The following is a 21887-nucleotide window of genomic DNA, read 5'->3' as shown; positions in this document are numbered from 1 at the left end:
GAGGAGCGTGGTGGACATGAGGGGGTGTGACGGGGGCTGGCCCCACAGGACCGACTGGGCCCCACAGCCCCGAGCGCAGCCACGGAAAACCTGAGCTGAGCAGCAGCGTCAGCCTCATCCATCCCCGAGCCCAGCTGGCACCAACCTGTGCCCCACACCTGTCCTGGAGAGCTCCAGCCCCACACACCCGTCCCCCACCAGGACACATCCCAGCCCCACACACCCGTCCCCCACGACAGGTCCCAGCCCCACACACCCCGTCACCTTTCCAGATAAACTTTGTCCCCGCACTAATTAGAGAGCGCTCGTTGCCTCTGAGCCCACAGCTATTAGAGGCATCAAGACCTTGGCAGACACACGAACGCCCTCTTTCTGGGCCATTTCTGCATTTCTGGGCCGTTCCCTGTTTGCCGCCAGCGCGGGACCCTCTGCGGGCTGCTGGGTGGCAGCTCCCGGCTCTCTCATCCCCGGCACCGAGTGCTGGGTAAATATCTGACTCGCTTAATGTGAGCAAGGCAAACACAGGCGCACCGCAGCTCGTAAGTGAGACTGCAGTTTTCCGGGCCGTTATAGTTGAACATAAAGGCAGGGCGAGGGCTAAAACACGTCAGCTGTCCCCCTCCATCCGCCGCAGGTCCCGCAGTGTCCCGGGGCGCCGCAGCCGGCGGGCCCACGTTCCTGCCTGGGTGACACCGGTCTGGCCTCGACACTGCTCATTGCAGGCACCACCGGAGCAGCAGCGGTGGCAGAGATGCTCGCCCATGGCGGGAAAAACTCGGTGTTTGTGCGTTGCCATCGGGCTCCTGCTGCCGCCGAGCTGTCCCTGGCGCCGCAGGCCAGCGCCGAGCAGGCAGGGTTTGGAGCTGGAAGCCTCTGCGCACCTGGGCACAGGTACGGGGGCTGGAGGCACCGGCGGGCCATGCTGGAGGGCTGTGAGAGCCCAGGGACGAGCGTGGGCACAGCAGAGCCCGGCTTGGACCGAGGACTGGGGCTGCTGCCGCTGGTGCTGGCAGCCACGCCAGCCCCTGCCTTGTGCTGGTAAGAGCAGCTGTGTCCAGGGGGCCGCGGTGCCGTGCAGCAGACAGCAAGCCATGCCTGCCCCCTGCCCCTCAGACAATTTTGGCTGTGCTGGTTCAGGCACCAGCAGCAAGAAGCTGATTCTCAGGCAAGGCGGACCCACGGTGCATGGACCCACGGTGCACGGACCCACGGTGCATGAACTCACAGTGCACGGACTCACAGTGCAATGACCCATGGTGCATGGACTCATGGTGCATGGACCCATGATGCACATACTGATGATGCATAAACTCACAGTGCTGGATCCACAGGCCACAGACCCATGGCTTCATGGACCTACGGTGCATGGACCTGCGATGCACAAACTCACAGTGCACAGACCCATGGTGCATAGACCCAAGGGGCACAGACCCATGGCTTCATGTCCCCATGGTGCATGGACCCATGGGGCACAGATCCATGGCTTCATGGAGCCACAATGCATGGACCCATGGGGCACAGACTCACGGTGCACCCACCTGCAGTGAACACACCTGCAGTGCACGGACCCACAGTGCACGCACCCACAGTGCATGCCCCCGTGGTGAACACACCCGCGGTGCGTGGACCCCTTCTCGCCAAAGCTGATCCCATGCTGGGGAGTCACTTGCACCCCCCCTTTCCTAGGGGAGGCTGCAGGCTGCCCCATGGGAGAAGCACCAAAGCATCAGTGGGTTCAGCTTGATGCTGGGCTGAGATGCACCCGGGGCAGGGGGCAAGGCAGCTGCTGGCTGCAGTTTAGGGGAAAGTTGTGGTACTCAGATTGCAACTTGCTGCCGTGCAGCTGAGAAAGCAGGTCGAGCACCCCTGCACTTCCATAATCTCCTGCCTTAGAGGAATTTGTGTGGCTCTTTTCTGCATTCCTTTTCCAGTGCCAGCTGCACCCCGTCATTCCAGCCCTCTGTTCTCTGTGCTAATCCTCTGGATTGAACTCATTCAGTTGATTTTGTGCAAGCCCTTTTGTTGCTGGCCCTGACACCATCTGAACACCCCACGGCTGCTGATGAGCCAGGTGCTGCATTTTTTGCATGGAGCATCGAGGTTTTGCAGCAAGGGGGAGAGAGGTGGTGGTGGCAGCAGGGCCTGGACACAGTGGTCCCCTGGGGAGCAGAAACGTCCCATCTCGGTCATGAAGGTGCAGCAGCAAACGCCACTGTCTCCAGCCCCACCGCTGCATGCCAGCGGGTCACTGGGGCCGATGGAGACAGCAGCGCTGGGGGAAGGAGCAATACGGGGATTTCTCAAACTCCCATAAATTCTCTTCAGCAGTGGGAGTTTTCCACTTCTTTTAGCCAAGGCAAGCTCTCCCTGCCCACAGGGACACCTTGCTATTTACCCACATTACTGCATGTTCGGGACCAGCCGCGACCCCTGGTGCAATGATGCCTTGCAGGGACCCTGCCCGGGGAGATGGTGCCTGGCCACATCGCCCGCTGCTCGCCTGCCTCAGCAGGGTGGGCTCCCGCGGGACCCCACCGGCTCCCCTACTGCTGCCGGTGAGTCCGCAGGACCCCTGTGCCAGGGCAGACCCCCATCGCTGGGGGCACCAGGGCAGCATCCTGGCTCCCTTTGTGCCCTGCTGCAGCCAGCCAGGGTGAGGACAGACCGGGGCCGCGGGACACCACCCAGAAGAAGACACGGGTGCCACGGCATGCTTTGGGGCAGTTTATTGCTGGTTTGCTGGGCCGCCGTGGGGAAGAGGCGGCGGGGGCTGCCTGCAACGGCAGCGGTGCTACACGGGGTCTGGGAGTGCCCGGTGCGGGGTGCACGGACACGGGGGAGTGGGGCGACGTCCAGGTAGAGGGGAGCTCCCTAGGCTGTGCATTTGCAGATGAAAGCGTTCCTCTCGCCGCAAGAGTCGTTATCCCAGGACAAGAAACCTGCAGAGAGAAAGGGGAGCGAGCGCTGCGGCAGGACCCTTCCCTCCATCCTCTCGGCGAGCCCGTCCCCGCTCATGGCCTGTGGCTGGGGACAGTGTTTGGGGTGCAGGGATGGGGTGCCCCAGTGGGGACCTTCGCATGCCGGGGCAGGGGCTCCGGGAGGCTGTGCCAGCTCCATCCTTGCAGGTTTTCGGGACTCAGCTGGATAAAGCCCTCAGCCACCCGCTGTGACACCAGAGCTGAGCCTGCCGGAGCAGGATTCTGGACGAGACGTCCCGCTGCTCCCGCCTGTGGCCACAGGCCACGGGAGCATCCCTGTCCCAGGCGGATGGTCCTGCAGCAAACTTCCCCCATGATCTGCCCTCTTCGCCTGCGGAAGGCTGCCCAGCCCCTGCGACGTGCCCAGGGGACGAGGAGGGGCAGGGAGAGCAGGGCTGCTGGGGTGCCCTCCCGCTGCACGTGGCTCTGCACCCCCCGCTCACCTGAGGACTCGTCCAGCACTGCACAGTGCTTTCCCTTTGGGTAATCATCATCATCCAAGGCAGAGTAATGCTTCTTGGATCCATCTATCCATGCCCAGACTGAGTTCTGGAGGCAGCAGAGATGGGCGGTAAACAAGACACATGCAGGGCAGAAAATGAGGTGAAGTAGAGAAGGGCCCAGGGCTGGGACAGGTGCAGGGGGCACTGGAGCAGCAAGGTGCTGGGAGCTGGTGGGGAATGAGCAGCCTGCAGACAGCACAGGATACATGTGCGGATATGAGCAACAGGGGAGAGACATATAGGCAGACAGAGCAGCAGATGCACAGGCACAGGGGGTGCAGCAGGCACACGTGGGTGCAGGCAGGGCAGGTGTTGTAGAGGCACAGGGGGTGCAGCAGGCACGCGTGGGTGCAGGCAAGGCAGGTGTTGTAGAGGCACAGGGGGTGCAGCAGGCACGCGTGGGTGCAGGCAAGGCAGGTGTTGTAGAGGCACAGGGGGTGCAGCAGGCACGCGTGGGTGCAGGCAGGGTGGCAGGGGATGCAGGGACCCCGTCCGAGCAGGCGCCGCGCGTGGGGCTCCTGGGCAGTGAGAGCGAGTGCAGATGTGCTGCTGGCGTGCCCTGGTGGCTACAGAGCACCGGGCGCTCACCCATCGGAAGAGACCGATCCAGACATCTTCTTCTTCCTCGCCGTGATGGTACTGGGAGATGAATTTGGCAATTGCTCTGTGCTCCTCAGAGGTGTGGATGGAGGCGAGGTGGGCCCCAGCTCTGATGCTCCTGCACCATGCCTGTGACGGGAGAAGGGGCATCACATCCCTTCCTCAGTTTCCCCGGGCCCGCAGCCGCCTGGTCCCGCGTGGGGGCACCCACAGCCGCCGCCGTCCCCCTCCGGGGCACCCCGGCAGCGGCGGGGGCCTTACCTCCGCCCTCTTCCAGGGCAGCTCGTAGCGGAAATACCCGTAGCAGTTCCCTCTGAAGTCCAGCCAGCCCTTGGGGCACTTGTCCGCTCGCACCCCTGTTGGGGGAGAGGCAGGGGCAGCCCCGGGCAGGGGGTCTGGGCAGCCGCATCCCCGGGAGCCGCGGCTCCGCCGGGGATGGGGTGTCCCTCCCCGGGCTCCCGGCGAGGCCGCGGCCCCCCAGAGCCCCTCGCCCGGTGCCCAAGGGTTAGGGAGGGCCGTGCGGGCAGGGGTCGCCCCGGGGCGGTGGTGGGGGGCCGGGCAGGGGCTCACCTGGCAGCCCGGGGTGCAAGGCCAGGCAGGCGAGGAGGCAGAGGCTGAGGAAGGCTGCCCGTCTCATCCTCTCCCTTCCCTGCAAAGCGAGCACTGGAGCTGGCCTCGCGCTCTGCCCACGCCGCCGCCTTTATAGCCGCGGCGGGAGCCGGGCTGGGGAGGGGGGAGTGCCCCCCCGCCGGCCTCGCTGGCGCCGCATCAAAGCGGAGCAGCAGCTGCTGGCTGGTTTCCACCCGGCTGGGCAGCGGTGCAGCCTCCGTCTGTCCGTCCGTCCGTCCGTCCGCCCGCTTCTCGCAGCAGCCGTGCCCTGCGCCCGGCGCCCCTGTACCTCCCTGCTGCCCCGCTGCCCCCCCCCGGTTTTACTCAGTGCTTGTGCTAGCGAATGGTTTATCTCGGCTTTGGCCGCTGTGCGTCGTGCAAACCTGGCGGCAGGTGCCGGTGAAATCCCCCGGCGGCTGGGAGCGCTTGGAGCAGACGGTGCCCCGGGGTGTGGGGGGGGGCTGCAAGGGGGTCCAGCCCCACGGTGACCGGGGCGCGTGCCCCAGTCCCCCGTCAGCCTGGATTCCCACGGGACCCACGTCTGGCATTGCCTGGGGAGCTGGCCGCCTCCCCGGCTCTTGGGGAGCAGCAGCCCCGCTGGGCTGCCGGCGCCCCACCTGCCCCTGGCATTGCCTGCGCTAACTGCACCCTTTGCCCGTGCTCTGGGTGCAGCTTTTGATGCTGCCCCGCGAGGCGCTGGGCTCCCCGTCGCGACCCAGGCTGCGCGGCGCGCGTGCAGCCCCAGCCACGCTGTCTCCGGCCGTGCTCGCCGCTCTTGCGTTAACACCGGCCCGTCTGGAGGGGCGGATCGCTGCCCCGAGGAGCAGGGGGTGGCAGCAGCCGTCCCTGCTCCCCGCCACGCCGGCTCCAGCTGCGCACCCGCACTGCACCGGCGAACGGGCCGAGAGACGGGCCCCAGGCACAGCTCCATCCCCGGCGGGTGCGATACCGGCCGGCCTCAGCAGCAATCAGTTTCTGAAGCTTTTAATGAAAAAAATCTGGAAGGAAAACACCGGCTGATCAACACAGCAAAGAGGAACAGCAGACGCTCCCCTGCTGCTCTGGGTCCCTGGGAAGGGCCGTGCGCAACGGCGCCGGGCAGCGCAGGGTGCGGGAGCGAGGGCCGGGGGCGCTGCGGCTGCTCCGGGCCCCGCGCGGCACCGTCCCCCGGGGGTTCGCGCCCGGCCACCGCCGGAGCCCTGGGCAGGCAGGAGCCTGCGCTGCGCCTGACGCCCCCGGCCGGGCACCGACCTGGGCGCCGACCTGGGCACCGACCCGGGACAGATGTGGGGACCAGCCTGGGACAGACCTGGGATAGACTTGGGACAGACCTGGGGACAGATCTGGGCACTGACCTGGGGGCAGATCTGGGGACCAGCCTGGGACAGACCTGGGACCAGCCTGGGACAGACCTGGGATAGACTTGGGACAGATTTGGGGACAGATCTGGGCACTGACCTGGGGACCAGCCTGGGACAGACCTGGGCACAGACCTGGGCACGGACCTGGGCACGGACCTAGGCACTGACCTGGGGACAGACCTGGGATAGACTTGGGACAGACTTGGGGACAGATCTGGGCATTGACCTGGGGGCAGATCTGGGGACCAGTCTAGGGCAGACCTGGGACCAGCCTGGGACTGACTTGGGGACAGATCTGGGGACAGACTTGGGGATAGATCTGGGCACTGACCTGGGACAGACCTGTGCATTGACCTGGGGCAGACCTGGGCACGGACCTGGGCACGGACCTGGACACCAACCTGGCACAGACCTGGGCACAGACCCGGGCACAGACCTGGGCATCAACCTGGGACAGACCTGGGCACAGCCCTGGCGTAGACCTGGGCACAAACCTGGGGACAGACCTGGACACAGACCTGAGCATAGACCTGGGACAGACTTGGGCACAGACCTGGGCACAGACCTAGGACAGACCTGGGGGCAGCCCTGGCATAGACCTGGGACAGACCTGGTACAGACATTGGGAGAGACCTGGGCACCGGCCCGGGGACCGACCCGGGACAGCCCTGGGACAGGTGGGGGTGCTGGGGACCCCCCTGCTGCGCCGGTGCAGTCACTTTGTGCACCCAGCTTCCCCTCCAAAACCAGGGCTGCCGCTGAGCAGCAGAGGGTTAATGCTTTGCAGCATCCCCCCCCTCCCCGGGAACCTGCCAGCGCTTTGTACCTCATTGTTAAGGGGATCAGATAAGGACTAGAGCTTGTGGGGCTAAGGACCATGAGGCTCCGGACATGGATCAGCAACTCCTTTTCCCTCCCCGCAAGGAGATGGCAAGCTCAACCTGGCAGAGGTGCATGGACGGGGCCTACAGCTCCCCGCGCGCTTGGGAGGCTCCATGTCCCAGCCCCAGGCCTTGGGGCTGAGCTGGCCTTTGGGGCTGGGCTTGCTGAGCCCTGTACCCCACAGGGCGCCCAGGTCCCCGGGGAAGAGCCGGCTCCCCGCAGCCTCTGCTCCTGGGCTGGAAACCCCCGAGCAGGGAAGGGTCTCCCCAGGGCTGGACAAACATGGCCCATGACGCAGCTGAACTGCGGGGCCCCGTGGTGTGGGATGCAGCCAAAATATGGGGCCCTGTGGTACAGGATGAAGTCCAAATGCAAGCCCCCGTGGTGCAGGATGCACCCCAAGCCCAGGGCCCATGGTGCAGGATGCATCCCAAGCGGGAGCCCCCGTGGTGCTCCCGGGACGAGGGTATGGGGCGACAGCCGCTGCGCCTGCGCCTGCTGGGTGCCTGCCCTGGGGGAGCTCACCGCGCTCTGCGGTGCCACCTCCTAGTCACCTGCCCACAAACCTCCCTCTTCACGGGGCAAACGATGCCGTTTGTGGGACGGGAAGGAGGGGAAGCAGAGAGGAGCTGGGACGGGGCGGGTGGGCTGCTCCTGCCCGGAGGGCGCAGCGGCAGGGCTGTGCTCAGCCTCGCACCGGCGCCCGGGTGAGCTCGGCGCGCCCCGCGCTGCCCAGGCGCCGGGTGGGAGGAGGTGGCAGCTGGGCTGGGGTCCCTTAATGCAGGAGCTTGCAGGTAGTTTATTGGCGTTGTGGTGAGGCTGGTAAATTAACCGTATTTTCAAAAGATTGCTCTGTCGCCAAGAGATTTCGAGGTGCCTGGGGTTAGACCTGGCTCGTGCAGGTGCCAGTGTCTGGTCTGCACCAGCGGCCTCTGCTCGCGCCCACGCGGGACGCGGTGCCTGCACCAGGCTGCAGCCTGCGGGGTCGCTGATAGACACGTGCGCTGGGCTGGCTGGAGCGTCCCCACGTCCCACCAAGACCCCCAGCCCTTGCTGGCCCCCCGCCCGTGACCATCCTCGGCGCCGCGGCCACGGCGGCGCTGGAGGTCTGCGTGGGTCGCGGCACCGCGAGCCCGGAGACGCCGCGGCCGCAGTTCGGCGGGGTGCAAACTCCAGCAGAAGGGCTGTCGCCTGCGAGGAGCACGCACCCACCGCGCTTGCCCGCGCCGCCGGGGTAGCTCCCCGCTCCGCAGCCCCGCGGCCGGCAGCCGCCGGGTTTAGCGCCGCCGGATGAAATGCATTAAAGCAAAGCGTTGCTGAGCCTGCAAAGCTCGATACTCAGAGGATAAGAGGCGCTGGGGGTCAGACGTCCCCCAGCCCCCCAGCACCCCGAGGGCTCGCCGCCCTGGGCACAGCCCAGGGGCGCTGCGCAGCTCTGCTCCCTACCGCCGTGCCCCGGTGCGCAGCTCGCCGTCACACCTACGCACGCCGCGCGGGCCCCGCTCGGCAAACACGGCTCCTTTCATCCCTGCCCTGGCAGCTGGCCCGGCGCTGTCGGAGCCGGTTGCGCACCCCGCTGCGTGTGCCCGCAGCCCCCGCGCCCGCTGCGTCCCCGCGGGCACCGCGGCGGCACACGGGGCTGCAGGCGCGTGCTGCGCCGGCACGGCCGCGCCGGCCCCGAGGTCCCCCCAGGCGCCCAGGCTGGTGGCACGAACAACCTTTATGGGTGGGCAGGGTTTACAGGCGCGGCCGGCCCCCGCGCCCCCCCGGAGGGTCCCAGCGCCCCCCCGGAGGGTCCCGGTGCCCCCGCGGAGGGTCCCGGCGCAGGCGCTGCCCTCACTTCCCCGCCGCCCGGGCCGGCGCGTCGAAGAGCTCGGCGACGTCCAGCATGGCCCGGCGGATGTTCGCGGCAAAGCGCCTGGAGTCCTGCGGAGCAGCGCGCCCCCATGGAGCCCGGTGCGGCCCCACGCAGACCCACGGCAGCCCCTGCCCCATGCAGCCCCTGCCTCACGCAGACCCTGCCCCATGCAGCTCCAGTGCGGCCCCATGCAGACCCATGGCAGCCCCTGCCCCATGCAGCCCCGGTGCAGCCCCACGCAGACCCATGGCAGCCCCTGCCCCACGGCAGCCCCTGTCCCACGGCAGCCCCAGCACGGCCCCACGCAGACCCACGGCAGCCCCTGTCCCATGGCAGCCCCAGCGCGGCCCCACGCAGACCCATGGCAGCCCCTGCAGACCCACGGCAGCCCCTGCCCCACGGCAGCCCCGGTGCGGCCCCATGCAGACCCACGGCAGCCCCTGCTCCATGGCAGCCCCTGCCCCATGCAGCCCCTGCCCCATGCAGCCCCGGTGTGGCCCCACGCAAACCCACGGCAGCCCCTGCCCCACGGCAGCCCCTGCCCCATGCAGCCCCGGTGCGGCCCCACGCAGACCCACGGCAGCCCCTGCCCCACGCAGCCCCTGTCCCACAGCAGCCACAGCGCGGCCCCACGCAGACCCACAGCAGCCCCTGCCCCACGCAGCCCCTGCCCCATGGCAGTCCCAGCATGGCCCCACGCAGATCCATGGCAGCCCCTGCCCCACGGCAGCCCTGGCACGGCCCCACGCAGACCCACGGCAGCCCCTGCCCCATGGTAGCCCCAGCACAGGCCACAGCCCCATGGCAGCCCCTCGTCCCATGGCAGCCCTGGCATGGACCCGGCCCCACAGCAGCCTCACGGTAGACCCACGACCGCCCCTGCCCCACAGCAGCCCCGGGGCGGACAGCCCCAGCACAGGCACGGCCCCACGGCAGCCCCCTGTCCCATGGCAGCCCTGGCATGGACCCAGCCCCATGGCAGACCCCGTCCCATAGCAGCCCTGACACAGACTCAGCCCCACGGCAGCCCCTGCCTCACAGTAGCCTTGCCATGGACGCAGCCCCATAGCAGCCCCATGGCAGCCCCTGCCCCATGGCAGCCCTGGCATGGACCCGGCCCCATGGCAGCCCCCAGTATGGACCCGGCCCCATGGCTGCCCCATGGCAGCCTGTCCCCCCTGCCCGGAGGCCCTCACCGTCTCGGCGCTGGAGATCTTGCTGGACACGTGGAAGGTGATGAGGTCGTCGCCGGAGATGATGTAGGAGACGCCGTAGCCGTCGTCGGCGACCTGCCGGCAGCGGAGCTCAGGGGGCCGTGGGGCCGGCCGTGGGGCAGGGGGTGCGGGATGTGGTGCGGGGGGCAGGGTGAGGGACGTGGGGGATGAGGGCTGTGGCATGTGGGGCAGCCCTGACCCACAGCCCAGGGCGGGGGGTGGTGTGCTGCATGCACGTCCCCTGTGTACACCCACATGCCTGTCTCCCTTGCACACCCGCCCCTTGCACACCCGCCTGTCTGCCCCTTGCACACCTGTCCCCTTTGCACACCCGCCTGCCTGCCCCTTGCACACCTGCACACCTGTCCCCTTTGCACACCCGCCTGCCTGCCCCTTGCACACCCATCCCCTTTGCACACCTGCCTGCCCCTTGCACACCCGTCCCCTTTGCACACCCTCCTGCCTGCCCCTTGCACACCCGAACACCTGTCCCCTTTGCACACCTGCTTGCCTGCCCCTCACACCCCAGATGCCTGTCCCACACACGTGCCCTCCCTGCCCCACGGGCCCAGCCAAACTGCCCCTTGGGGTCCTGTGGCCCCTCCGCCCCCGCAGCACCCTGGGGCCGGGCGACGCTCACCGGGCCAAAGCCGCCGCCAGTGGAGACGTGGTCCGGGTGCTTGTTCAAGTCGAACAGCTTGAGCTGCTGCTGGGGGGTCTGGCTGGTGGAGAGGCGCCAGGGCTCGGACAGCACCTGCGGGGCCGGGCCGTGAGCGCCCCGCTGCGCGGGCGCCATGCACACGGCTGCTTGCGCAGCCACGGCCCACGCACAGCACGGCCGCCGCACGTCTTTTAGTGCTGCAGGCGCAGGGTGAAGTCGCTGCTTCTGCGTGTGCCAGCGTCACAGGCAGAGCACGGCTGCTGTACGTGTACACCTGTGTCACGCACGGTGGGTGCTGCCGTTGCACATGCACGTGCTGGTGTCACACGTGCGGTGGCCTTCCATGTGACGCGTGCATGGTGTCACGCGTACAGTGTATGTGGCTGTGCCAGTGGGTCAGTGCTCACAGCGTATTGCACGTGTGGATGTCGTGTGAGCGCACGCTGGGGCTGCAGGTGGTGGTGTCAGTGTCGATGCTGTACGTGTGTTGGTGTCACAGGCAGGAGCGCAGTCACGTGCATGCGGTGTGGCAGCGTGCAGCGTGTGTCTTGGTGTCACGTGTACCTTGCACGCTGCTGCCAGCATCGCGGGTGGTGCATGTCGCTGCGTGTGTGCTCCCTGCACCCCTGCCCACCCACACCTGCACCATCCGTGCTCCGCCTGTGCGCACAGTCGGCCCTGGGCGCAGCCCTGTGACCGGAAGGGCCAGGCCCTGGCTCACCTGCGCCAGGAAGGGCGACTGCACCCCCAGGTAGCGGGACACCACGTAGAGGCAGAAGAGGTGCCGGTCGATGCCGGCCCCGGTCATGGCCATGCGGTACATGTGCTGGTGCTTCTCGGCCGCCAGCTTGAAGAGCCGCTGGCGCTCGGCCCGCTGCGGAGAGCTGTGCTCAGGGGCTGGTGGCAGGGCTGGGGCCACGGCAGCCCAAACCAACCCCCTGGGATGCTCAGGGAACTGCCTTAGTCCTGCCTGGGGAAGGCACCTGCTCCCCAGCTCCAGCCAGGGGAGCGTCCCAAGGGATGGGGACCTCCCCGAGGAATGGGGACCTCTTCCAGAGACAGGGATCTCCCAAAGGAGCAGGAACCTCCTCAAGGGATGGGGACCTCCTCCAGAGACAGGGATAACCCCAATGGGACAGGGACCTCCTCAAGAGATGGGGACCTCTTCTAGAGATGGGGACCTCTCCAAGGGACAGGGACCTCCGCAAGGGGTGGGGACCTCCTTCGGGGATGGAGACATTCCCAATGGATGGAGACCTCCCCAAGGGACAGGGACCTCTCCCAGAGATGGAGCTGTCCGGGGTGACAGGGGTGCCCAAGAGATGGGCAGCTATCCCAGGACATCACCAAGAAACCCAAGGACTCCCAAAAGTCCTTGGGAGATGGGGCCACCAGGAACAGGACAGGTTCTGGATGGGGCCAGGCTGTGTAGGGACAGCCCAGACCCATGTGGGCCAAACAGGACATAGCCAGAGGGCTAGGAGGGAGGACAGGCTGTGGGGGCCGGGGAAGAGGGAGGGCTGGAGACCCGTCTCCATCACGTGAGGGATGGGCCAGACCCCGCCAGCGCCTCACTCACGCTCTGCCTGGCGTCCCCCAAGCTCCGCACGAAGGCTGTCGACTCGGCGGTGCAGGACCTGACCGTCTCTGTACGGCCCTCCCGGAAGAGCCGCGTCATGGACGCCTCGTAGGTGAGGCAGAAGCAGCCCTTGTCCTGGGGGGAAAGGCTGGGGTGAGGCCGGTGCGGGGGGGGACGTGTCCCTGTGTCCCCGGGGCTGGCGCGATGGGCACGCCGGGGGTCTCACGCGGAAGTGGGCCAGCTGCAGGGAGATCTGGATGAAGGCGTCGGGGCTGGTCCGGCACCGCTTGATCAGGCCCTTCCCGAACTGGGAGAACTGGAAGCAGCAGAAGTCCACGTCGTCCGCCAGCGCCTTGGCCACGCGGTAGGACCTCTCGATGATGTCCTGGCACTGGGGGGACAGGGGCAGTGTGGTGGTGAGCCAGGCTGGGGCACAAGACCTGCTGAGACTGTGCCACACGCATGACAGTGGTGGTTGCTCCAGCACGGCATGGCACCGCAGGGCAGGGTCCCCACAGCCCTGAGCACCGGTTCCTGCCGCAGTGCAGATTGCACCGTGGCATCGAGCTGGCTCCCTGCGGGGTGCCGCTGCCCCTGCCCCAGCCCTGCAGCCCGGCTGCCCCTGCACAGCTCCCACCCGGCCCCGGCGGAGAGCGTGCACAGCCCCAGCCGGCCGGAGCAGGCGAGGGCTGCAGGGAGATGCTGGCGGCTCACCCCGAGACCCCCGGGGCGCAGGGCTGGGGGCATCGAGGCACCAAAGGGCAGACGTGGCCCCAGTGACTCCTCAGCGGTTCCAGCCAGCTCTGCTCCCTGCTCGTGGCAAGGCACGAAAGCAGGGTGGGCTCTTTGGCGTGGGCCGTGCACCGCGCACTTCCCAGCCTCAGCTCCTGAAAGGGGCTGGGTGGCTTTGCTGCACTTTCCAGCAGGGGAGCCTGTGGCAGGTACCTGCTCCACGTATTGATCCCCAAAACTGTGCAAAGGTGTGACCCCAAAAGAAGGCACACTAGAAAGGGCATGGAGCCCATGCAACGCCGTGGGGTCGGGGAGCTGGACGGGACATGGCGCGCACCCTGATGCATCGGAGTCAGGGCTCTGGATGGGGCACGACAGCTCCAGGGTGCACAGACGTGGGGCCAGGGCTGAGGGCCAGGGCCGGGGCCCTGGTGGGCTCAGTCGGGGCTCTGCAGGGTTGGGGGTGTGGGGCTGGACCCACCTCCTGGGGAATGTCCCACTGGAGGCGCTGGGGGGGCGCGAGCTGCGTGTTGGGCTCACCGCGGCAGTGGCCCCCATCATCGTAACCCAGCTGGAATCGGTCCGTCCCCAGCGTGAACTGGGAGGGGAGGCAGGGCCTGAGCACGGGGACACCGGCCCCACGGCGCCCCAGGCACCCCCCTAGGGCAGCCCCATCCACCTCCCAATCCACCCCCTTAGGGCAGCCCCATCCACCTCCCAATCCACCCCCCCTAGGGCAGCCCCATCCACCTCCCAACCCATCCCCCTAGGGCAGCCCCATTGCCCCCCAGAGACACCCCAGTCACCCCCACCATGGCCCCATTCAGCTCCCCTAAAAGAGCTCCATGCCCCCCCCCCCAGCATAGCCCAATCCATCCCCCTGAGCAGCCCCAACCATCCCCCCAGGGCAGCCCCATCCACCTCCTCCCACCAGCACAGCCCATCCAGATCCCCGCAGCGTGGCCCGAGACGCCTCCAGACCCCCTTGGACCCCTCCTTGTTCCCAGCCCAGGGATGCACATCTGGTGGGTGCCCAGCTTGAGGGTGCCCAGTCAGGCGACGCACATCTGGGGGGGGCAGCCTGGGGGTGCACATCTGGGGACACTGAGCAAAGGTGTGACCCCACACATCTGGTGCACATCTGGGCCAGCTTGCGGGTGCCCAGCCCAGGGATGCACGGCCTGGGGGAGCCCGGTCTGGGGTGCCTGGCCAAGGTGCCCCTCCGTTACCTCCCAGAGGTGCCCAATGATGGGCGCGTCAGCCCACGAGTGCTCAGCGTTGGCACCCAGCTTGCCGTTCTTGTAGACGACCAGGGTGAAGGATTTGTCGAACCAGCTGCGGGGAGGTGCAGGCTGAGCGGCGCGGGGCGGGCAGAGGTGCAGGGCCGCGGCACGGCACCCAGCGCTGCTTACCGGTCGTAGCACTTCCCGTGCAGCAGGGACTTGGCGTAGACGTCCATGCAGTCCTCCTTGTCTGGGCTGTAGCCGTGCGCCTCCTCATCCAACGTCAGGAAGAAGGCCGCCCGCTCGATGGCATCCAGGGAGGCCTTGTTCCTGCCGTAGCTGAAGAACCTGGTCCGAGCCTCTGCCCAGGGCACCCTGCCCAGCACCAGCGAGGGGTGAGGGCTGGCGATGCCCTCTCCCATGCCCCCCACCCATGCCCAGACCCACACTGCAGCTCCTGGGCCACCATGCTCTCCGTAGGGGCATGTTTTGGTCCATTTCCTTGCATCTCCCCATCTCCCACCACGTGAGCATCCGATACTGCCTGCAGAGGCGTGTTTGGGTCCATCTCCTTGTATCTCCCCATCTCCTACCACATGAGCATCCTACGCTGCCCATAGGGGCGTGTTTGGGTCCATCTCCTTGCATGTCCGCATCTCCCACCCCGAGAGGTCTCCTGGTGCCTGACCGCTGCCCCGGGGCAGCTGCCACAGCCCCCGGCTGGCCTGGGGCCCTTGGGGGCACCTTTCTCCGGCGGTGAGGGCCGCCAGCCGCTCCTCGCCAGGCTGCGGGGGCGAGGGGTCATCCAGGATGCGCTGGAACTGCATCTCCAGGTCCCGCGGCTTGAGCAGCGTCCCGCCGTGGAAGAGCCAGACCTTGTAGAAGCGACCCTTGTGGTACACGGCCAGGTGCTTGCTGTTCAGCAAGTGCAGCAGCGTGTCTGTGGGGACGGCGGCCCCCGTCATTGCCCCACCACGGCTGCCGGACAGCCGGGGACCCACGGCCGCCAGCACCGCGAAGGGTGCAGCACCGGCAGAGACCCCTGGGTGCCTTCAGCGGGGTCTGAGCCCCGGCCCCACCACCCCAGGGGCCGCATACCCCTCTCCTTCCCGGGGATGCGGGTGGTGTTGAACATCCTCTCCATCTGGTAGGAGCACATGGGCACGATGCCCAGGGCCATCACCTGCACGTGGGGCCGGCGTGAGCGGGGCCGGGGCAGCCGGGCTGGGACCCACGCCTGCTCCCCTCCTAGCCCTCTGCCACCCCCAGCCCCACTGCCACCCCCAGCCCTGACCCCCAGCACCACTACAACCACCATTCCTGACCCACAGCCCCGCTGTGTCCCCAGCCCTGACCCCATCCCTGCTCCAACCCTCAGTCCTGACTGACTCCGAGCTGTGACCCCCCCAGCCCCACTCCCACCACCAGCCCTGACCCCCAGCCCCACTCCCACCCCAGCCCTGACCTCCAGCACCACTCTGACCTCCAACGCCAACCCCCAACCCCACTCCAGTCCCCGTTCCTGAACCCCAGTGATGACTCCAGCCCCACTCCGACCTCCAGCCCCAACCCTCAGCCCCATTCCCACCCCCAGCCCCAACCCCCAACCCCACTCCAACCCCCATTCCTGGACCCCAGTGATGACCCCAGCCCCACTCCCACCACCAGCCCTGACCCCCAGCCCCACTCCGACCTCCAGCCCCAACCCTCAGCCCCATTCCCACCCCCAGCCCCAACCCCCAACCCCACTCCAACCCCCATTCCTGGACCCCAGTGATGACCCCAGCCCCACTCCCACCCCAGCCCTGACCCCCAGCCCCACTCCGACCTCCAGCCCCAACCCTCAGCCCCGTTCCCACCCCTAGCCCCAACTCTCAGCCCCACTCCAATCCCCATTCCTGAGCCCCAGCCCCACTACAACCCTCAGTCCTGACTCCAAGCTGTGACCCCCAGCCCCACACCCACTCCCAGTTCTGACCCCCAGCCCCATTGCTGATCCCTATTCCTGATTCCCCGGTTTGGACCTCCACACCACTACAACCACCATTCCTGACCTACAGGTCACAGCCCTGACCCCCATCCCCACTCTGGCCCCCAGTCCTGACCCCCATCCCATTCTCACCCCCAGCCCTGCTGCAGCCCAGGGACCCCCTGCCAGCCCCACGGTGCCTTGCCCCCAGTCCTACCCCTGCACCCTCCTCTCAAGCCCCTCTTGCTCTCCCCACGCCTGCAGCCCTTGCCCTCGGCCCACCGCTGCCCCAGAGCCCCCCAGCGCCCTGAGCCCGCCCCGTGCGCCCGGCCCCGCCGCGGCCGGCGCGGGTGCTGACGGGGGGCAGCTCGCCGCGGTCCAGCTTGCGGCGGTACAGCAGCATCGAGTGCACCGCGTTGCCCGCCCGGGCGGCCTGCACGCGGCTCGGCGTCAAGTACAGCAGATCCTGGGGGTGAGGAGGGGCCGCTGAGGATGCCCGGCGCCGCGGGGTGCCAGCCCAAGGGTGCCGGCCGGGGACGTCCCACGCCCCGCGGCGCCTGGTCCTCACCATGGCGTAGTAGTTGCTGTTCACCATGAGCGGGCTGCGGCCCCGCAGGTAGATGTACTCCTCCCACCAGTCGCTCACCTGCGGGGGACAGCGCTGGGCGCTCGCCGGCACGGGACCGGCATGGGGTACAGCGATGGGGCAGGGGACGTGGCATGGGGACAGCGATGGGGCAGGGGATGGGGGACAGGGGACAGCCTTGGGGCAGGGGACAGCGATGGGGCAGGGGACAGGGGACAGTGATGGTGCAGGGGATGGGGTGAGGGATGGGACAGGGATGGGGCAGAGTTGGGGAGAGGGGACAGGGACAGGGTCTGGGCTCTGTGGCAGGGGCAGGGGCCAGGTTGGGGGGGAGCCCCCCACTCTCCCCATGGCCGGGCTGAGGCAGCCCCCAAGGTGCCGGCCCCCCTGCCCTGCCCACAGAGGCTCTCCCAGGACCCCAGCCCTGCTGGGGGGGATGGTGCCCGCATGTCCCAACCCAGGACCCCAACAGGAGAGCAGAACTGGGGCCGGGGCCGGCACCTCCGTCCCCTCCAGCTCCGGACACAGCGGGCTGGGACCTCCCGGACGGGGCCAAGTCCCCCGAGCTCTGCGGAGCGGCACCGGGGTGGCTGGAGCGGGGCTGGACGCTCACGTAGTTGGTGGTCCACCAGGACTTGAGGATCAGGTATTTCTGCAGCTGAGGGGCCGTCTTCTCCTTGAACTCCTTGGCCAGAGCCTCCATGTGACGGTACTTGTCCTCGTCCATCAGCGGGTGCACGGACTCCAGGTACTGTGGGCACGGGTGCTGCATGACCCCACGGCCGGGCAGAGCCCAGTGGGCCCTGGGGCGGCCCCCCCTGGCCCCCTTACCCTGGCGATGGTGGCCTCCACGGGGGGGACGGGGAGTTTGGGCAGGGAGGTCTGGAAGCTGTAGAGCAGGGGCTTGCGGCCGGAGAGCACCTTCACCAGAGCCTGCGGGGCCAGCGGAGAGGCTGGAGGGAGGCAGGGCGCGGGCAGAGCCCGCCGGCTCCCCGGCCCTCCGCTCCCCGGCCGCAGGGCCCGCGGGGCTGCTCACCGCCCAGATCTTGGTGCTGCGGCTCATCTTGCCGTGGGGCTCAAACATCCAGCCGTGGTAGGAGAGCAGCAGCTTCAGGGTCTGCCGGAAGAGCAGGACCGCCGAGAGCCAGACGCCGGTGGAGAAGAGCGCGGCGCTCACGATGGTCCGGCTCTGGAAGCTCAGGAAGCGGCTGCCGAGGGCGGCAGGGAGGGGACCGTGGGGACGTGACCCAGGGAAGGGGAGGCACCACGGGGGTCTGGGCCAGGCTTCTGCTCCCCCACCAGCCCCAGCGGGGCTGGGGGACGTGTGGGGCAGGACCCCCTCAAGGATGTCTCCAGGTTGGGACTGCACCCATCAGGTTGAGGGACATGTGGGGCAGGACTCCCTCGGGGGACATCCCCAAACTGAGACCATGCTGCAGGGCTGGGAGATGTGTGGGGCAGGACCCCCCTGGGGGACATCCCCAGGCCACGACTATCCCCTTGGGGTGGGAAAATGTGGGGCAAGACCCCCTCAAGGGCATTGCCAGCCTGGGACAGTGTCATGGGGTTGGGGGACATGTGGGGCAGGACCCCCTCAGGAGACAACCCCATGCTAGGACCATGCCCATGGCGTTGAGGGACATGTGGGGCAGGACCCCCATGGGGGCTGTCTCCAGGCCAGGACCATGCCCCTGGGACTTGGTGATGTGTGAGCAGGAGGACCCCCTCAGGGGACACCCCCAGGCCAGGACTATGCCGCAGAGATAGGGGACGTGAGGGGCAGGACCCTTCCAGGACGCCCCCAGGCCGGGACCGTGCCCGTGGGGCTGCGAGACGTGTGGGGCAGGCACCTGAGGTGCTCACCTGTCGGGCAGGCAGTAGCGGATGCGGGCGATCATCCCCATGGAGGGGTCGACCTGGCAGTAGAAGGAGCCGGCGGTGGCCATGACCACCACCATCCAGCTGGAGGGGGACGCGGGGTAGACCCCGCTCAGGAAGCTGTTCTGTGGGCACAGCGCGGGGTCAGGGGGGCAAGGTGCCGCTGCCGTCCCCCCGTCCTGCCCCCGCGCAGCCCCGGCCGGGCCCACCTTGGCGCAGACCAAGCGCTTCTTCCACGAGTAGACGCCGGCGAGGTAGAGCTGCTTGAAGGCCTCGCGGCTGAGGTGGAAGTCGAAGCCCTCGGGGGTGACGGTGAACTGGAAGGCCACAGCCTGGTGAGCCTCCGCCATCCTGGGGATCCGCCGGCGCCTGCGGGAGAGCGCGGGGACGCTGAGCACGGGGACAGTGGTGCCAGGAGCCCAGTGCCGGGCAGCCAACATCTCGAGGAGAGCAAAGCCCGCAAGGGGGCTCGGAGGCTCCCCTTCCCCGGGGGCACCTGGGTTTGCCACGGAGGCAGGGGGAGGCACCCGCCTGCCCCTCTCAGCCCGACCCCGACCCGCGGGCTGCCGTGCACCGGGACCAGCCGGGAGCTGCAGGTGGTGCACGGGAACGGCCCGAGGGCCCCGGGCTGCTGCACCCTGGCACCAGCCCAGCGGGTCACACCAGCACCGGCAACGGCCCCGGACACCCCGGTCATGCTGCGTGCCAGCAGCCGCGCCAGCACAGCTGCGTCACCGGCCGCGTGCCGCGTGCCGCGTCCCGGCAGGCCGGGGAGGGCTCCCAGGCCCTTCCCATCACGTGGCCTTGGCCGGGCGCCCAGTGAGGGAAGGGTGAGATGCCATCCTGCCTCGCTGGGCTGCTGAGCGCCGCGGCGGGCGGCAGACGCACAGCCCTCGGATGCCAGGACGCCCATCCCCACGGCTCCCGGCGGACGGATGCATAGACACCCCCCCCGCAGTCCCGCACCAGCCGCCTGCACGGGGGCAGAGCAGCGAGCGCCCCCCTGCTCGGGCCGCGTCTCCCCCTTTCCCAGTGGCATGTAAGCCATGTGCAGCACCTGCCACCCCCGCCACGTAGCGCACATCGTGGCACACAGCGTCCCCGTGCAGGCAGCCCACGGCTGCACCAGGAGCGCCTCCAGCCGAGCACGGAGCACGGAGCCGCTCCGGGGCCGTGGGGCAGGCAGGCATCCAGCCCCGCGCTCCCTCCCTTGGGGGATCCCCAGGGCATCCCTTTCCTCAGGGATCCCCTCGCGGCTGCAGGCAAAGCAGGTGTTGGGCCAAGGAGCCTGGGCTCCCACTAGTGTCGGCGCAGCTGTCAGGTTCAGATCCCGGGCCGCTCGGCACACGGAAACGCTGCTCGACGCAGCACCTCGGGGCTTGCCAGCTGCACGGAAGGGGACGGGGCGGCATCTGGAGATACCCCTTGGTGTGGGTCAGCCGAGGAACCTCTATGGGCTGAAGCTGAACAGCAACAGCTCAGTAAGAGCCAAGAGTCACACCAGCTACCACGGCACTGCATCCAACTGCATTACACTGTGCTGCACTGCACAGCGCCAAACTGCATTGCACTGCATTGCACTGAACCGCATTACACTGCATCGCACTGCACCGCATTGCACTAAGCTGCACAGAGCTGCATTACACTGCATCGCACTGCACCGCATTGCACTAAGCTGCACTGAGCTGCATTACATTGCATCGCACTGCACTGCATTGCACAGCACTGAACAGCACTGAACTCCATTACACCGCGCTGCACAGCACAGTGCTGCACAGCACCTCAGGCTCCAAGCAAGCCGGTGTGGCCATGCCAGGGGTGGGATGGAGGCCACCCCTCGGCCCCTGGCTCACATTCTGGCCACGTCTCCCCCTCCTGCTGCTCTAGAGCTGGGGGCCCAGGGAGCTGGCCTGCAGGAGCAGACAAGCTCCACAAGGTCACTGGGGTGGTGCAGAGCTGGGATAAGCCTTGATGGGACGTGAACACCGTCAAGGGACACCTCCCTGAGGAGGGAGCCTATTTCCAAATCCACCGGTCTCTTTCCCCAAGGACTCAGCCCAGGAGGATCCGCTCCCTGGGGGCTGCACGGCCTGATGCTTGCTGGGGTGAGCCTGGGCAGAAAGCTGTGCTGGTCGCAGCATCCCCAAACTCTCCAGGCAGCGAAGCGGTGCTGAGATGGAGCTGAGCACTCCAGGCACCTGCTGCTGCAGCCAGGGCAGGGCCCCACCGCCAGGACGGTTCGGGTGTGGGGAGACAGAAGGGGCAGCTCGACCCCCGCCAGAGCTGGCCAGGCCTGCAGGCCTCAGCGATCCCTTGTGGGCACCAGCGCACAACCTTGGGACGCCCCCGCGGTGCTGCGGGCAGGGAGGGGAGACCGCCTGCAAAGCCAGGAGCGCCTTTGCTCCCCCACATTTGCTCCCCAAACTCCCTCAGGGCTCCCCAGGTGCCTCGGGGCCCGGTGCGCCCCGGGCGCCCCCCTGCCGCCCCGCTGCCCGCCGGCGCCGGTACCTGCTTGGGGGGTGCAAACGGCGGGGGGCAGCGCCCCGGGGGACGGCGGCTGCGTGCGCCCGGTGCGCCCCGGGGACGGCGGCTCGCTGCGCCCCGCGCGGCTCCGGGGCCGTAACAGGACACTGGGCCGGGCCGGCCCCGCGGCATGGCCCGAAAAGGCAGCGGCTGCCGGGCCGCTCCGCCCCGCGCCCGCCCCTCCGCCGGCCCCGGCGCCCGCCGAGCCCCCCTGCCGCCCCGCCAGCGCCGCTCCGCCGAGCAGGGACCGCGCATCTGCCGGGAAGAGACCTCGCATCACCCGGGCAGGGACCGCGCATCACCCGGGGAGGGACCGCGCATCACCCGGGGAGGGACTGAGCATCACCCGGGCAGGGACCGCGCATTTCCTGGGCAGGGACCCCGCATCTCCCGGGCAGGGACCGCGTATCACCCGGGAAGGGACTGCGAATCACCCAGGGGGCACCTGCATCTCCAGGGGAGCACCTGAATCACCCGGGCAGGGATCCTGCATCATCCGGGCAGGGACTGCGCATTTCCTGAGCAGGGACCGCGCATCTCCCGGGGGGCACCTGCATCACCCGGGCAGGGACCGCACATCACCCCGGCAGGGACCGCGCATCACCTGGGTAGGGACCGCGCATCTGCCGGGAAGGGACTGCGCATCACCCAGGGGGCACCTGCATCACCCGGGCAGGGACTCCGCATCAGCCGGGGGGCACCTGCATCTCCCGGGCAGGGACTGCTCCGCC

At 68.4% G+C, this 21887-nt stretch overlaps 2 protein-coding genes across 5 annotated transcripts; both read right to left on the bottom strand.

Moving 5' to 3' along the window:
* Positions 1-2712: 2712 nt before the first annotated feature.
* On the bottom strand, positions 2713-4750 carry LOC138065718 (struthiocalcin-1). Its single transcript, XM_068931128.1, has 5 exons — positions 4652-4750; positions 4343-4437; positions 4070-4210; positions 3422-3527; positions 2713-2939 (listed from the first exon to the last, which is right to left on the bottom strand). Exons 1-5 carry the CDS (start codon positions 4716-4718, stop codon positions 2872-2874), a joined length of 477 nt encoding a protein of 158 aa, XP_068787229.1. The 5' UTR covers positions 4719-4750; the 3' UTR covers positions 2713-2871.
* Positions 4751-8645: 3895 nt separating this feature from the next.
* Positions 8646-21235, bottom strand: CPT1B (carnitine palmitoyltransferase 1B). Of its 4 annotated transcripts, none has more exons than XM_068931126.1 (19): positions 21142-21235; positions 18843-19002; positions 18619-18758; positions 17792-17963; positions 17587-17688; positions 17369-17506; positions 16738-16815; positions 16528-16635; positions 15299-15383; positions 14945-15140; positions 14390-14575; positions 14207-14312; positions 13459-13575; positions 12472-12636; positions 12246-12380; positions 11388-11540; positions 10646-10759; positions 9988-10080; positions 8646-8859 (listed from the first exon to the last, which is right to left on the bottom strand). In XM_068931126.1, exons 2-19 carry the CDS (start codon positions 18981-18983, stop codon positions 8770-8772), a joined length of 2319 nt encoding a protein of 772 aa, XP_068787227.1. In that variant the 5' UTR covers positions 18984-19002; positions 21142-21235; the 3' UTR covers positions 8646-8769. The 4 variants fall into 4 exon arrangements, with proteins under 4 accessions (XP_068787227.1, XP_068787228.1, XP_068787225.1 ...); XM_068931127.1 differs by lacking the exon at positions 21142-21235 and adding an exon at positions 19130-19341; XM_068931124.1 differs by lacking the exon at positions 21142-21235 and having other exon boundaries at positions 18843-19083.
* Positions 21236-21887: the final 652 nt, after the last annotated feature.

Source organism: Struthio camelus, chromosome 1 (assembly GCF_040807025.1).
Source record: "Struthio camelus isolate bStrCam1 chromosome 1, bStrCam1.hap1, whole genome shotgun sequence".
Taxonomy (NCBI): Eukaryota; Metazoa; Chordata; class Aves; order Struthioniformes; family Struthionidae; genus Struthio; species Struthio camelus.
Note: the sequence above shows the minus strand (reverse complement) of the source record. Positions and strands in the feature narration are given on the sequence as shown.

Bases quoted from the DNA above. Each gene is read 5' to 3' on its own strand.
- CPT1B (XM_068931124.1), bottom strand. From the start codon at position 19,073: ATGTTGGCTGCCCGGCACTGGGCTCCTGGCACCACTGTCCCCGTGCTC. The intron at 12,637-13,458 runs GTGGGTCCAGCC...CTGTCCCCCCAG, and splicing joins AGTGGGACATTCCCCAGGAG to TGCCAGGACATCATCGAGAG. The intron at 10,760-11,387 runs GTGAGCCAGGGC...CCGGCCCCGCAG, and splicing joins AGTCGCCCTTCCTGGCGCAG to GTGCTGTCCGAGCCCTGGCG.
- LOC138065718 (XM_068931128.1), bottom strand. From the start codon at position 4,718: ATGAGACGGGCAGCCTTCCTCAGCCTCTGCCTCCTCGCCTGCCTGGCC. The intron at 4,438-4,651 runs GTGAGCCCCTGC...CTCCCCCAACAG, and splicing joins CTTGCACCCCGGGCTGCCAG to GGGTGCGAGCGGACAAGTGC. The intron at 3,528-4,069 runs GTGAGCGCCCGG...TGCTGCCTCCAG, and splicing joins GGATCGGTCTCTTCCGATGG to AACTCAGTCTGGGCATGGAT.